Raw genomic sequence first — 15,873 nt, forward strand, 5'->3', positions numbered from 1 at the left:
AAATGAAGCGAGACATGAGTGACTTTCATTGATGTTTTCTGACCTTTCAAAGTAGGCTCTTGCCATGTAGCCCTGGCTGACTCTTGCCTCAACCGCCTGAGTATTAGGCTTAAAGATTTATGCTACCATTTCTGACTTTAGATAAACCAGGAAACAGGAGAAAATAATGAAGAGATATTGAGCGGCTATGAGGATCTATTTGATGTCTTCCATAAAATGGCAACCCCAGTGATCCAATCAAACACATGCTTAGTTGGGGGCAATCAACATGGATAACCAGTTGGCTTTAAGTAAGGTAGATCATTCTGGATTAGTAGTTCCCAACTTTCCTAATGCTTTGACCCTTTAATACAGTTCCTGTTGTAGTGACCCCTAACCATAAAATTATTTTCATTGTTAGTTTATAACTATAATTTTGCTATTGTTATGAATGGTAGTATAAGTATTGGTGCAGGAGAATTGTCTGAATTCTGTGAATCATGTTTTAAATAAATGCTGATTGGCCAGGCAGGAAGTATAGGTGGGTCAATCAGACAGGAAGTAGAGGCAGAGCAATGAGAACAGGAGTATTCTGGGAAGCAGGAAGCTCCCTCCGCTGTCCTGCCCAGACCACTGAGAAGCAATGTGTGACCTGCCCTGCTGGAAAAGGTACTGAGCCATGTGGCTAACATAGATAAGAATAATGGGTTAATATAAGCTACAAGAGCTAATAAGTAGCCTGAGCTAATGGACCAATCAGTTTTATAATCTTATGGAGATCTCTGTGTGATTTTCTTTGGGGCTTGCCGGCTGTGGGGAACTGGGCAGAACAGAAACCCCAACAAGCAGGCCCCGCTCATGTTACAAAGTACCTGTGTTTTTCTGATGGTCTTAGGCAACCCTGTGAAAGGGTCATTTGACTCCCCCCAAGGGGTTGAGATCCACAGGTTGAGAAACAATGTTCTGGATAATTTTTTTGGGCACATTCTCTCAGTTGAAAGATATTCTGCTTAGCTTTATTTCATGAACACAAAATCTCTAAGAAAAACAGCTTCACGTAACAAATCTTTATGTTTGGCTCCTGGCTTCAGAGTTTTCAGTTCATGCCCACCAGGCTAACTTGTTTCTGAGCGTGTAGTGAGGCAGAACACAGTGGCAGTGAGCAAGCTGTTCTCAGGGCCAGGGAAAGGGTAGGGCTGGAATCCTGAAAGCCTGCTACTCCCTTTAAGGACTTGCCTGTAGTGATGCACTTCTTCCAACTAGACTTCTGTGGTGTCTCAAAAGAATGTCGCCCACGGGCTCAGTTATTTGGAACACATGGTCCCCAGTCTGTGGTGCTGTTTGGTTTAGGAGGCTTAGGTGGTATGGCCTTGCTGGAGGAGTTATGTCACTGGGGGTGGGCTTTGTGAGTGAGAACCTGGGGACAACTGTCGGTTCTCTCTCTGAGAGCTCCTGCCATCCTGCTCTGGCTGCTGTGTCCCCTGCTTGCTGCCATACTCTCCTTCCATGATGGACTCTTAGCCCTCTGCACCCAGACACTGAAAACAGACTCCTTTTTCTAGAACGCCTTGGTTTTCAGCTGTTTTGGCCGTGGTATTTTATTACAGCAACAGAAAAGCACAACTTTCTTCACCTGTAATAGTGTCACCAGCTTTAACTGATACATTGTTGTGGGGGACAGTCAGCTTTCAAAGGACACCACAAAGAGAATGGGAGGTTATCTGAGGAAGGAGACATTCCACTCGTGGATGGCAGGATAGGGCCCTGTCTCCAGTCGCCAACCCTCAGGCTGACCCTATGGACATTAGATCTGCCTAGTCAGGACTGCCTTCAGCAAATCTGACTCACTTGCCCTTCCCTTGCCCCCTGTCCCTGCTACCCTGGTAGAAGTCCTGATACAGTCACCCTAAATATTCAAAGGGGCTTATGCTCACATTGATGTGAACGTTTCCACCATCGTTATTGTCACAGGACATAATGAGGGCGGGACCCCTTTGTTTGTTTTGCTTTCCTTCTGCAGGCGGGCTCTTGGCTCTTCATAAATGATGAGGTGAATAAAATCATTCTTTGGGGTCATTGCGAACAGCTCTAGAGGATACACAACAGGATCTTTCTGCTAGGAAGTGGGTAAATTGCTATGAAAAAAGTACCATGTAGCTTCAGAAACACCATTATCATCACCCTATTGAAAGTCTAGGAGATGGGACAAACGCAGCAATAAATTCATGATCTGTTGTCTACTTTGGACTTGCCTCCTGAACCCCAGGCTTCGGTGGGGTTTGTGTAGTGTTATTTATACTATATTCAAATGACTTCTTTACTTTCTTTCCTGTTATTATTTTATCTTCATAAATATCATTCCCTTTTTTCCCTACTAAAAAAGTTTACTGTTTTGGTAAAATTAATGTGTGCTTATTAATAAGTTGTATCTTCACAAAATATTTTTGGAACCCATTTGGGACTAGACACTTTATTTTACACTCATCTTTCTTTCTAATCCTGGAAACAACCCATCGTACAGGAGGGGAAATGGTTTGGGGACTATTTCCTTTCATTTACATTTTTGCAGTGCCAGGGATGGAGTTCAGGCTTTGAGCACATCTCTGGGCTAGCCCTGGTTCCCACGTTCCTATGGGGCTAGCTTAGTCTGCCTGATGGGAGGCTTTCTGAAGAACACGATCTAGTTCGCGCTCCTCTTTTTACCGATTTCTCTCCTTGCCCTCCATTATCTTCCTCTTCTCCTCCTCCTCTTCTTCCTCACTCACATTTTTTTTCTTTTGAGACAGGGTTTCACTATGAAGGCTGGACTCAAGCTCTACAGTTTAATTGACATCTCACTGTTGTGTACATATTTCCATTGATTTCAGAGGACAATAATTTTTGTTGGGGAAAAGGTCATGGAGTTTGGGGCTTTGCCTTGGCCGTCGACTAATGTAATGTTTGAAATCCACACAAGTGAGTCCTTGGACACAGGTCACCTAACCCAAGCTGAAGGACTTATCCATGCAAGCAACTGAGCCACTGTCAGGGAAATATTTAATGATTAATAATGGGCATGGCCTCTTGGATCTTACAGCTTTTAAGGGGAAAGGACTCAAAGTGTACACTCTCCTTCACATTTGGGTAGACTTAGGAGCACCAGGAACGTCTCGTTGCCTTTTCACTGTGTAGTCAACACACCGAAACACACGGTGTCGCCATGAAGTCAGCTAGTGACAGGCCATTTACATCCTGTAGGGTCAAGCTGCAATACTGTGGAGGACAGTGCAGAAGGGGCGTCACTGTTGGCATTTTCAATCCCACATCACTTCGTCACCTTCCAGAGGTCCCTATGCACTGCAAATAGCGATATCCTGGTGGCGTCTGTCTGGTATGGAGCAGTACTCTGGGCATTGTCTCTGAGCCCGTGCTACTCAGTAATTCCTGACCGGATACTGTAAATGGCTCGCTAGGTAGCTCCTGGGTCTGACTAGCTCACGAATAGACTCCCTTCCTTTCCCCCTTGACTCCTCTTGTTTCCTTTCTTTAAGTCATAGCCAACTTTGGGGAGTTTGGAGGATAGGTGCTTTCTAGATCTCTTCCTGGCTACCGTATACACTGTGGTGACCAGTAGGATAAAGGCCGAGTGGGATTCGTTAAATTATAAAAAGCTATTTAGAAGAAGATACAGAAAGGTGTTGTATGTTCTTAGTGGGGTGTGGTGCACACCAGAAATTCATACTTCCTAGAAATCAGGATGCAGAAGTTTTAAGAAAGTATTCCAGATGAGCTTGAGCTGTGTAGTGAGACTCTGTGTCAAAAAACCCAACCCAACCCAAACAACAAACAAAAGAAAGTTGCACTGTCTCTTTAAAAGGTTACCTTGGTAAACTGTACAATGGTTCTGTAACACTGAGAAGCTGGGATAGTAACTGAGTTACCATGATAGCATAATTGATAGAATTAATGTACTCCTTTTTGCTGGAATATGTAGCCTAGGGAAATTTGAGATGCTGATTTTGGTTGCATACTTTCTTTAAGCTGCCACCCAGTACAAAGTGGTGCCTGAGGGCTTGTGACTTTGTCGTTGTTACATTCTAAAGTGGTTCTCCCGTTGTAACTTTAACTCTCCACTCAGATCCATATTCATGCACTTCTCTAAGCTAAGGTTTGTTGTAAAAGGAATGACAGGCAGCTTCCTGCTGCCCAGCTCCCGTCCGCCTGGCTAGCTTATACCCCGAAATAATTACATGGAAACTGTATTAATTTAAACACTGCCTGGCCCATTATATCTAGTCTCTTATTGGATAACTCTCACATAGTAGTTTAACCCATCTCCATTAATGTGTATTGCCACTTGACTGTGACTTACCGGCATGAGTCTAACCAGCATCTGTCTTGGAGAGGAGAGCCATGGCATCTGCTTGACTCTGCTTTCTTTCTCCCAGCATTTTGTTTGGTCTACTCCACCTATCTAAATTCTGCCTTATCAAAAAGCCAAGGCAGTTTCTTTATTTGACCAAGCAATACACAGAAAGAAGACTCTCCTACACCAAAGGCTGGTGAGCGCAAGCATGCTGAAGCCTGTGTTGTCTGGCCTGATGAATAATTTTCTACTTATTTTTATGTCTTTAAGTTAGGGGGAGTGTAGAGACATATCAGGCCTTGGGAGAACTCAGAAGTGTTCTCTAAGCTCTCCAGAGCACATCATGTTCAGATGACTTGGGGTCAGGGAATCCCTGCTGATTCAGGTGCCCCAGTTCACTCAAGCCCCTCGCAGGGAATGGAACAAATTCGATAGAGAACGAAGTGCAAGCCCTTTAACACCATGGTAGCCCTGTAAAATGGCGTAGTAGTCTGTCTATGGAGGACAACAATACACGACACATTTGAAAAAGCTCGAAGAAAGACTTCTTTTTGACGTCAGCCTGGTGATGGAATCGAGGGCCATGTATATGTGGACTGAGACCTCCACCATAAAGTTCTACCTCCTAGTTTCAAGGCCTTTGTAAGGTTTTACTGTACAGAAATGCCCGGGGTGATGTCGGGCTGTAGCTGTGCACAGAGACACGAATCGGAAAACCAAGGCCTAACTCAGGAATCTTCAAAGGCTGCCCCTGCTATCATGCGTCTGCAGAGGACTCACCTCTTCCCCGTTTCATGGCCTCTCCACAGCTTCCAGCTGAGAGGGGCCATTTCAGATCCAGACGGGTGTCATTAAACTTAGGACTTCATTAATGGTGTTAGAAACACTCAGAGTTGTAAACAAATGAAGAAAATACTATTAACTATGTCCGTGGGGCCTGAGAGGAGATTAATGTTCTGTTGGGGAAAGGCGAGAATGGAAGGAAACAGGGATGAGGTGTTTTCTCTGGGAAGGAAGCGTCCAGAGGGTAAAAACCACTTCTTCCAGGGAGTTGCTGGAGTTTCAGACATGGGGCACCACTGCTGTTAAAGACTGCTCAGCGTTTGCTGGGTTTGAGAAACGAAGTGGCTGCATTGTGCAGACTGTGGGGTTTCTCTTTATGTCGTCAGTGTTACTAATACCTATTCTCTAGACATCTTTTCATCTGGAACTCAAATCTAGATTGTGTTACACTGATGATTAAAACTAGCCATCCCAGGCATGGAGGAGGGATGGCTCCAGTATTGCTACGGTGAGGCCTGTCTGTTTAACGAACCTGAGGCAGGGATTTGGAGAGCAGGGGGTGTTAGCATTGGGTGTCTCCCTTCCCAGCTGGGGTAGGCTGGGCTCAAACAGTTTCCTCAGACACAGGAAACTGGAGTTCCGGGTGTATTCCAAAATGGGATCTCTCTCCTCCAAAGCAAGTAAGAAGGATTCTTTTTCCGACCTCCACAGTGGGAACCTGAGAGAGCATCTGGAAATAAGGGAAAGGAGGCGTGTCCCCCGATTCTAGACCCCATACAATGTCTTAACTGTTACACGTATTCATACTGAGCCTTCGGGAATTACAGTTTGAAGGAACTATACTTACCTTGGCTCCAGGTGTAGATTGCTTCCCCTCTCCTCTGCTTTGGAAGTATTAACTCTATGTCTGTCTGCCCGGCTCCCCAGCAGTCTGTCTCAGGACCTCAGTTTTCTGGAGCCTTAAGATGAATTCTTGATTTTTAGTCTGCTCATCCTTTTTCCTCTGCGGATGGGAGTGATGGCTTCCGGAATCATGTATCAGACATACAACAGACCATCATTGTTATTAACACCACCACCACCGTCACACCAGACCACCATTGTTGTTATTATTACCACCACCACCACCATCGTCACGCCACACCACAATTGTTATTGACACCACCACCACCATCACACCAGACCATCATTGCTATTACCACCACCACCACCATCATTGCTGCTACTATTATTAGTTTGGCCTGTTAAGAAAGGGTCTCATCCGGTCATCTGGCCTTGAACTACTAGGTCAGGCCTTGAACTCCTGATGCCTTTACCTCCACCTCCCATGTGCTGGGATTCCAGGCAAGTGTCACTGTGCCCAGCAGAGCTGTTTGCTTCTTAATTATGTTTAGGTTGTTCATAGATAGAAAAATCAGTCCTTCAACTTGATATGCACAGTTTGTTCTGTTCTACCTACCTACCTACCCACCTACCTACCTACCTACCTATTTATTTATCATTCTTTTTTTTCTTTTTTCTTTCTTTCTTTCTTTCTTTCTTTCTTTCTTTCTTTCTTTCTTTTTTGTTCTTTTGAGACAGTGTTTCTTTGGAGCTTGTTCTGGAACAAGCTCTTGTAGACCAGGCTGACCTCGAACTCACAGAGATCCACCTGCCTCTGCCTCCCGAATGCTGGGATTAAAGGCATGTGCCACCACTGCCAGGCTCTGTTCCACCTTTTAACTTCTGAATTTGGTTTCTTCTTGTGGAACTATATTTTGTGTGTGGTTGTATTTTTCAGTATTCTTTTTCGGGCATTTGAATTCTGCAATTCAATTAGAAAGGCTTTTCCACTCGGAGTGTAAAGGGATTTCTCCATTGTTTCTTTTAGTACTTGTTGCAATTTAAATTTCCACTTAAGCATTTGATCCATTTGAATTCTAGCCTCATTTCAAGTGTGAAGGAAAACTCTGTTTCTCCTAGATGCCGCTTCAGTTCTTTTAGGACCAGTTGCTAACTAGTTCATTTGCCTCATTAATTATCTTATATTAAATTCTAATATGTAAAAATTCTCAGATTTATTAAGAAATTTATAGACTATTGCTGCTCTATTCAGTTATTTATATGGTAATGCTGTGTTTTATTTACTGGAATTTAAAAGTACTTGAAATTATTGTATGACTAGTTAACCTCAGTTAACTTCTTTTTTTGTCAAAAATTTGCCAGTTGAATTTTCAATATTATCTTTAGCATCAATGTAGCTAATAAAACAATGTGTTGGCATTTTTATTGTAATCATGGTAAGCCTTTAGATTAGGAAGGATTATATATTTTCAAAATTGGGATTTTCTTTTCTATTTAGGAATACCACGTCCTTTTATTTGTTCAAGTCTTCTGTGGCCACAGGGAGATTTGAAAACATTCTTCAGATGGTTCCTGCACATTTTTAAAACATTATTTCTGGGGCTCTTCTCCCTCTTATCCTTTCCCTCCTGTTGTAACTGGGTCAGTTTTTTTGTTTGTTTTTCTTTCTGTAGCCCTGGCTGTCCTGGCACTCACTCTGTAGACCAGATTGGCCTCGAACTCACAGAGATCTGTCTGCCTCTGCTTTCTGAGCACTGGGATTATAGTTGTGTGCCATCATGTCTGGCTGTAACTGTATATATATATAATCTAAGTGAGTTACATATATTCAGAATAACAGGTTGTTAAGTACATGTACTCATTATTTATGCCCATATATTTACTTTGTTACTCACAAGGGCTGGTTTTTGTTCTTTTTAAGCTATAGGGTGGCTTTGAACTCACAATAATCTAGTTTCAACCTTGACTGCTGTGATTATAGGTGTGCACCATTATGCCCAGGAAAGTCATCTCTTATAATATAGGTAGTGTTGTGCCATGGGGCTCTGAGGTGTATGAACTTGGCTTTACCATTTGTTAGCAATGGGATGATATATTACTCAATCTTCATAAACCACAACCTCATTAGGAAAAATTTGACAAAGCCAGGCATGGTGGAACGTGCCTTTAATTCCAGCAACTGGAAGGCAGAGACAGGCAGATCTTTGTGAGCTCAAGGCTAGTATGATCTACAAACTGAGTTTGAGGATAGTTAGGGCTTCACGGAGAAACCCTGTCTTGAAAAACCAAACCAAAAAAAAAGTGACAAAACAGTATTGACATTACAAAATCAGTTTTGAGAGTAAAATGGCTAAGGCATGAGAGCACTTGGAGTGTCTGTCCCACTGGCAGCAGGCCAGGGCTTGTTGCAATGGTTCCAGGCCCTACCAAGTTCAAACTTTTCCATGAGGTCAGGCCGGGAACCCAAACCACCTGCCTTTCACCCCATGCCATGAGTAGATCGCAGGGTTGGAGGCTGGGGATGGGAGAATGGAGGAGCTAGAAAGTGAAGGGTTGTGGCCTGGATATGCAGTTATTCTTACTGGAAGGGAACGAGAGAGTATGTGCTGATTGTGTGTGTGTGTGTGTGTGTGTGTGTGTGTGTGTGTAGGTGTGCACAAAACCAATATAGGACACACAAATTAATGAACAAAACAAGAGCAGGTGAAGAGGACAAATGGCCACTCAAATGTGTGGAGCACTTACACGCATGCATTTAAGCCAGGGTGCACAGCAGCAGTGAGAGGAGGTATGCTGGATCCCGTGTTACAGATCTGTGGACTCTTGGGGTGCTCATTCATTGTCATAGTTCCCTTGACTTCTCATCACTTACTCCAGTCTGGGCCCAGGCACTACAGTGATAGCAGGAAAGGCAAGTGTCAGACCTGATAGAATCCAGTGGTCAGGGGGTGGGGGAAAGAAAGGACAAAGGGGAGGGATTAAGGCCCTTGGAGGAGAGAGACCATCAGAGAGATTGGGGTTTAGAACTGACTGAACGCCCCATGTGCAGAAATGCATGGAGGGCTATAGGAGGCATATAAGTGGTGCCTGCTTTATGTTGCTTTTCTTTTATTCGTAAGTCTGTCACCCAGACAGGTGTACCTAGAAAGCCACAGCACCATTTTATTGTAAGGACTGAAGAGTGCTGGTGAAACATTCTAGAACCTGAATGCAGTTATGGTGCAACTCTGAAGCAACCTTGAAGAGGTTAGCCACGGGCGGGCGTGGGGTGAGTGCCTGGGAAAAATGTAATAAGGTCAGGGAGATAGCAAGGTCATCCTTTCTATCACTAGGCAGGGAAAGGACCACCTGTAAGCCGATGGGCAAGCAAAGGGGCAGGGGGCCAAGAAGGGGCTTGCCGCCGCCGGAGGCAGGAGGTAGGGATGCAGATGAAAAGCGAACTAAATGACTGCAGTGGGAACGAGAAGGCAAGAGCACACTGCAAAAGTGCTGGGTCAGCTACTTTACTCTTTCTCTCTGCTGCATCACTTTTAAAGGGACAGGATGCTTCAGGACCCAGAGGCGGAAATGGTCTTTGCTCGCAGGAGAACAGGCTAAATTCAGACAGAAAGAACGTGGTTGGAGACAGCTGGTGGAAAACGACCCAGTTCAGTCCTCTGCAAATGTCTGCTCCCTGTTCTCCAGCCCTTTACACAGCACCTTCTTGTTTTTCATTCTCTCGATCTCTCCTACCATTTTTCTTTTTTAAATCAACCTGGCACTTTGTACCAAGGGGTTTAGCAGAGTCCCCGCTTAACACAAGGCTGTTGGCGACCTGGGGTGATTAATGCAAGCTACTCTAATAGTTTATGAGAAGTGTCACTTCCTCCCAGCTTCTTGTATCCGCCACCGAGCAGTTAATGTAACAGTCAGCTCTCGAACACCGAGGATGAGACTGCTGTAAATACCACACGGCAGGGTTCTTCTGCAGTGGAAACTTGCAAGCCAGACCACGAAGCCAGTGCTGGGACTCCGGGTGACCCCGGACTGCGGCAAAGAGGTGTGGGAGTGGACAGAAAGAAGGGTCACCTGGCTCCTCTCTTCTCCTTCGGGGGCCCTGCGGGAGCGCCTTCTACCCCGGGGGCAGGGGAAGGTCGCTCCAGGGACGGGCATTTCCAGCAACCGCGAAATCTGCAAATTCATTGCTACCTTCGTCTTTGGGGTAAAACCCACTGGTCCCAGTAGGACCTGCCCTAGGGCTTCACCGCCTTAGGTTGACTTTTCCCACAGAAAAAAACCTTTTATTTGCTTCCCTACTGCAGGGCTCCGGTCTTTGGACTTTGCATCTCTCTGGGCACGCCGTCAGGAGCTGCGCTCAAGTCTTAGCAACTTTCACCATCTTGACTGAGAGTCCAAGACAATGTGAACAAAGAGGAACAGGGGGAGAGAGACCGGGCCTTCGGGCGGGCTACGGGGGCAGTGTTGTGTTGGGGACGCCGCGCTCGCGGTCCGGGGCGCTTGTGGGTGGCAGGGTGCGGACAGCGCCACCGGTGGGCCCTGCCCCTGGTGGCCCCAGGCAGTGCTTTTCTTTGTCCCTGCCTGGAGCTGGGCTCGAAGGCCGTTGGTCGCGAGCAAAAGCCCTGGCCCGGAACCAGAACTCGGCTTCAAGTACACCGGCGGCGGCGAGCGAGCACTGAGCAGCGAGCAGCGCGGGTGCCGGGCCGGCGACTCCCGCCCTGTTCTATGGCTCTGCAGAGAGCTTCGGGCCATGGAGAGAGACCGTGGAATTCGTGCCTTTCGCTTCTCCCCACGCAAGTAGAGCTCAGGCTGGCAAAGACCTTCTTGAGTAGCTTGGCTTGGGAGCGAGAGGGAACTCAGTGGAACCAACTCCCCGAAGACGCACACTCAGATCTGGGGCGTGAGTCGAACTCAAGGACAGAGGAGCCCCGGGTGCCCTTTGCTCCTAGTCGTGGGAGCCTGGGAAGCAGAGGCAGGACCTAAAACACCCGAAGATGCGAATCAGAATGACCCTAAAAAACCAAGTGTGGGGGCACCAGTGTGTGTGTGTGTGTGTGTGTGTGTGTGAGAGAGAGAGAGAGAGAGAGAGAGAGAGAGAGAGAGAGAGAGGAGAATCTGACTCCACACCCAACTGTCTTACCTGCAATATAGTTTGCGCTTCTCTAAGTCTGCCTGAAGAATGAAAGAGAAACTGCCCTGTCCAGCCAAGCTCCTTGCACCAACCCTTCCCTCCAAGTCTATTTTATAATGCGACGCAAGGTTACAGAGTCCACGAGAAAACTGCTCTCCCTTCCCCTCTGCCCACGCCTGCGTCTCTAGCGAGCTAAATTTCAGGTGACCGAACGTCTCCCGGTTGCTGCTTCTCGCCTGTGGCACCGTGTCTCCGGCTTTCTCGCCTCTGAAAGCCGGATTTCCTAGGTCTTCCTCCCGGAGAAGTCCCGCGCTCTGCCCGCCTGTGCCCGGCCTGCGGCAGAGCGGTTCGGGCGTCAGGGCGGGCGCTAGGACCGGGCGGAGCGGGGCGGCCGCCGCGCTACCTTAAACCCGGCCCAATGCCGCCGCCTGCGCCACTCTGCGCGCCGGCGGGGGCTGCGCAGGAGGAGCGCTCCGCGGCCACGGCGCTGCGCGGCCCGCGCGGCGACACCTGTTCGCGGCAGCCCGGGCAGCACGCGAGCTCCGGGACGCGGTCCTCGCCCGCCGCTTGCCGCTCGCCTCATTGCAAGCCGCTGGACCTCCGCAGAGCCTCTGCAGCGTTCTGGATACTAGCTTTGGACGCCGAAAGTTTTTTTCTTCTTTTTGTTATATTATCCTTATTTTTTAGAGGAGGGACTGGGAGGAGAGATTTGTCGCCGCCGCCAACGTGAGGTTTTTTTTTCCTCCCCCTTGAAGGATTCATGCTGATGTCTGCAGAGTCGGTTAGAGAGTAAAAACAGCGCATGCCTTTCTGGAGTCAGGATCCGTAAATTCTGACGTAGCCCGAGCATCTTAAAAATCCCTGTAATATCGCCCAAGCACTTACGTTGCTATGGTCATTCTGATCTCTAAGCAAATGGAGAAACTACGGATTTTTTTCCCTTATTACGGTCGGATGGGGTGAAGACCTTTCTGCCTGCTGAGAGCCGATGCTCCATATGTAGCGATGCATAGCTGTGTTGATCAGTGTCAGTGTGTGAGTATAAAGTGGTGGCTTCTTAGACTATCAGTGGTTTGACCTTGAACCTGTGCCAGGAAAACAGCAGATTACTTTTATTTATGCATTGGATGGATTGAAGAAAAGAACCCCCTTTTCCCTCTCTCTCTGCAACTACAGCAAGGGAGGGGAGTTGGATATACCTCGCCTAGTGTCTCCTGGTTGATACGATCATTATTGTTTATTCTTGTGCTTAAAAGCCGAGTCCTCTGATGGCTCCCTTAGGTGAAGTTGGAGGCTATTTCGGTGTGCAGGACGCAGTACCGTTCGGGAACGTACCGGTGTTGCCGGTGGACAGTCCGGTGTTGCTAAGTGACCACCTGGGTCAATCTGAAGCAGGGGGGCTGCCCCGGGGACCCGCAGTCACGGACTTGGATCATTTAAAAGGGATTCTCAGGCGGAGGCAGCTGTACTGCAGGACTGGATTTCACTTAGAAATCTTCCCCAACGGTACTATCCAGGGAACCAGGAAAGACCACAGCCGATTCGGTAGGTATGCCTTTAACCCTTCCGTGTCCACGCGGTGACATTTCAGATTGTTAACTACTAGGAAGGCGGTGGTTAGGCGGGATGCTGGAAGAGATATAGTCTCATATTCATGCCCCCCTCCCCCCCCCCCCCCCGGTCTCTGTGCGTGTCTTGCCAGCCCAGGGAGGGAAAAAGCCTCCGGAATTGCAGATCTGTGGCTGGCACTGGTGCAAGTCTACACTGAAAGGCCTTTCTTCTTTTTTTAACTGGGGGGGGGGAATGAGTTATTAATATAACCCGAACCCCAAGTTTTGTTTTATCAGATACGTGGAAAGATCAGGTTTAAGAAGTTTCTTTTTAATGGATCTATTCCACGAGTTTTAAGCTTCAATCACTAAGAACTTCAAAAGGCACCCAGTTTGCTGTAGGTAGTCGGTATCTTGCTCTGATTAAGTTTTTTCCCCTTCCCTTTCCCTTTAATAAGTATTCTGCTCGAATTGTAAATTAAGCATGTTGTTTTTTTCCTGGGGCCGGTCTGAAAGATTGCTGGCTGTTCTGTGGGGGACACTAAAGTCGTGTTTAAGATCTGAAGCATCCAGGGCAGGAGCTCCTGGGGAAAAAGACCTGGGAAGGGGTCGAAACCCCACTAGGGGTGCTGGATTGTCCAGCCGTCGACTCTTTTTTCAGCCTCGGTCTTTTCATTTCCACAGTGTGCAGCCTTGTGTGGGTTTCCCGAGTGGCTTTCTGGTGTGAGTGTTTGCGTGCGCTTGCAAAAGCTGCAGGCTCATTTGAAAAGGCCATTCCGAAGATTTCCTGCTCAGAGCAGAGTACTTGTGACTCAGCAGCGAAGGCTGCAGACTCAGGTGGGGACTCTGCCCACTTTCGTGCCTGCACACACGTGCCTGGCGGGGCACCTTCAGCAGTGCGGTGCTAAGTCAGCGAGCACAGTTCGGACTGAGGATGGGGAGGGGGCGGGGTGTGTGGAATCTAGGTTTCCCCCTTACTTACTTACAAAAAAAAAATCGACAGTTTGGGCAACCAGACTGTTGGAAAGAGTTAACTCGTGAGTGAACCCACCTGACGACACTTAGACTAGGTCGTAAAACCAAGTCCTGTGGTGATTTTTCTTCCTCATGCTTTAATGCCAGATGTTGGACTCCATCTAAACTACGTGTTTAGCTTTGTGGACTGTGGATGTTGTCCCAAGGTAATGAGGGTTCAGGCCTGAAGGTATAGTTCAGATTCTCGAGGCCCAGGGTTTTCCCCTTTGCTCACTACTGAGGATGGGCTCAAAACTGAACCTAGTCAATTTCTCCAGCTGACTTGCGTCCCCGTCCCCTCCCTGCTTAAAAACCAAGCGTAGCTCGTCGCCGCGTTTATTCCTTTGAAACCTAACTATCTTCTCACCGCTGCTGACTGCCGCGGAGGGAAGACTAAACTTTGCTAGAGTGCTAGCTTGTCTTGCTGGCCACCTTAAGGGTTGCTACCGAACCCAGCTTTCGGAGCAAGACAGGAGGCGGGTGGTGGCGGGGATTGAGTGTCCCGGGGCGCCGGGCGGTCCGCCTGATGCTCCGGGCAGCGGGAGTCGGGTCCTCCCGCGCTCAGGGCTGGCAGGTGCGGGCTCAGCCCCCGGCCCCGCGTTGCTTTCGCTCCGCGCGGTCCTAAGCACGCTCGGGTTCTAACTCCCTTTCCACCCTGCTCCAGTGCGCCCCTCGGTGCTGCGGGGACCGCTCCGGGTTAGGGGAAGGGAGGACAGGGGCCGACACCCTCCTGGCCGCGTGAAGGGTGTCCGATTTTTCCTTTTTGCCCGTGTTAAGTCCCGTAGCTTTCTCTTTGTGTCTGAGTGCGGGTCTGGTGGCCCTGACAGCCGCCGCCCGAGGCAGCGCGGTGGTGGTGTGCGGTGTGGGAACCGCCGGAGGCGCGCACCGCAGCCGGAGAGTTGGTGGCGGGGCTGAGGACAGACTAGAGGTCGGAACTGAGCTTCGCGGTCTTACGCAGGGTCCCTCCCCCCTTCTTTCTGGAGCGCGCAGCGGGGTTTGGGAGAGTCGTGGGGCTCCGCCGGGCCTGGGAGGTGGGTTGGGGGCTCCGGCCTGGCGAGGCCACAGCCGCAGGGGAAGGGGTGGGGGTGAGGGTGACAAAGGGCTGCGCAGGCGGTGCAGGGGGTGGCATGCTATTGTTAACTGCTGCCCCTGGAAGGGCTTTGGAGCTGGCCTCGCAGTAGCAGAAGGCCGGCTGCTCTCGGAGCGCACGACTGCAGGGGCGCTGCGGCCAGCCAGGGCCACCTTCATTGTGTGAATTTCCCGGTCCCAACCCTGGGCGCTCCACAACTGGGCCCAGGTCAATGGATAGCCCTTACATTCCGGGCCTCTCCACGTACCTTCCCCCAACGGCGTTTTCTTTCTTTTTTAAAAATGCAGTCACCTTTAAGATAGGACGTTTGCCACGCGCACTTGAGACATCAGATATCTGTGCTAAGATGCAGGGCCAGGGAGCGCGCGCGTTCAGGGGTCAGCGGACAAGGACTGCAGGTACCGGCAGAACCTAGACTATCAAACAAAAAGCCACAGCTCCTCACCCCGCCTAGATCCTAGAGGTTGGAGAAGGTGTCGCCAAGGAAGTGACATCTCTACTCTCTGGTTCCGCACTGTGTGTGTGTGTGTGTGTGTGTGTGTGTGTGTGTGTGTACGCGCGAGCGCGTGTGAGAGGGTGTTGATAGGAGACAAGCGGAAGACCCGACCCTTGCTGGGGACCCCGGGTGCGAGTATTGCAGGTCTGCCGGGTGTCTGCCGCGGGAGGAGGGGGGGAAGGGCGCGCCTGGCTCTTGGCGGTGCCACTCACCCTGGTTTGGATGGAGCTGAGTGGGCGGTTGTGCGCAGTGGGGGTGGGGAAGGAGGGTTATTTAAGTCTTTCATCCGGTTGCAGTGAGAAGCGGCCCCGGGGGTGACAGCAGTGCCGCGGTCTCCCGCTGCTGCTGCTGCGGCAGGTCCCAATATTAGCAACCTCTGCAGCGCTGTGCGTGTGCCGGGAGCCTCCGCGCCCTGCCTCCCCAGCCCCGCCCGCTGGGAGTCGCCTCGGCGCTAGGACCCGGCGGCGCGGGCCCGGGCGGGGCGGAGGGGCAGCGGGGCGCACCTGGCGTCCGCACCACCCCGGCTTCACCTTCCACCCCCTCCCCGCAGCGAGGCCTCGGCGCCTCCTTGGCCCCTCCCAGGGGACTTCATCTTCTCCCTGGGTTTCAGAGTAGCTGTAGGTGGGGTGGGTTTACACCTCGATT

General features: G+C 49.4%; 1 protein-coding gene and 1 long non-coding RNA gene across 4 annotated transcripts in view; one reads left to right on the forward strand and one right to left on the reverse strand.

The window, feature by feature from the left end:
• Positions 1-2,998: 2,998 nt before the first annotated feature.
• LOC125409370 (uncharacterized) lies at positions 2,999-11,444 on the reverse strand. The gene is made up of 4 exons (XR_015004854.2): positions 11,088-11,444; positions 8,696-8,841; positions 5,955-6,129; positions 2,999-3,231 (listed from the first exon to the last, which is right to left on the reverse strand). It is a non-coding gene; the product is annotated as an uncharacterized LOC125409370 (long non-coding RNA).
• A 135-nt stretch (positions 11,445-11,579) lies between these two features.
• Fgf9 (fibroblast growth factor 9) overlaps positions 11,580-15,873 on the forward strand; it is a 34,194-nt gene continuing 29,900 nt past the window's right edge. The window contains exon 1 of one of the 3 annotated variants that reach the window (XM_085698613.2): positions 11,580-12,623. In XM_085698613.2, the coding sequence (XP_085554739.1) occupies positions 12,347-12,623 (277 nt within the window). In that variant the 5' untranslated portion in view covers positions 11,580-12,346. Of the gene's footprint in view, positions 12,624-14,345; positions 14,571-15,026; positions 15,131-15,873 lie in introns of those variants that run through there. The other 2 variants (XM_085698616.2, XM_085698614.2) reach the window with 2 other exon arrangements.

Source organism: Myodes glareolus, chromosome 12 (genome assembly GCF_982192425.1).
Source record: "Myodes glareolus chromosome 12, mMyoGla1.1, whole genome shotgun sequence".
Lineage (NCBI taxonomy): Eukaryota > Metazoa > Chordata > Mammalia > Rodentia > Cricetidae > Myodes > Myodes glareolus.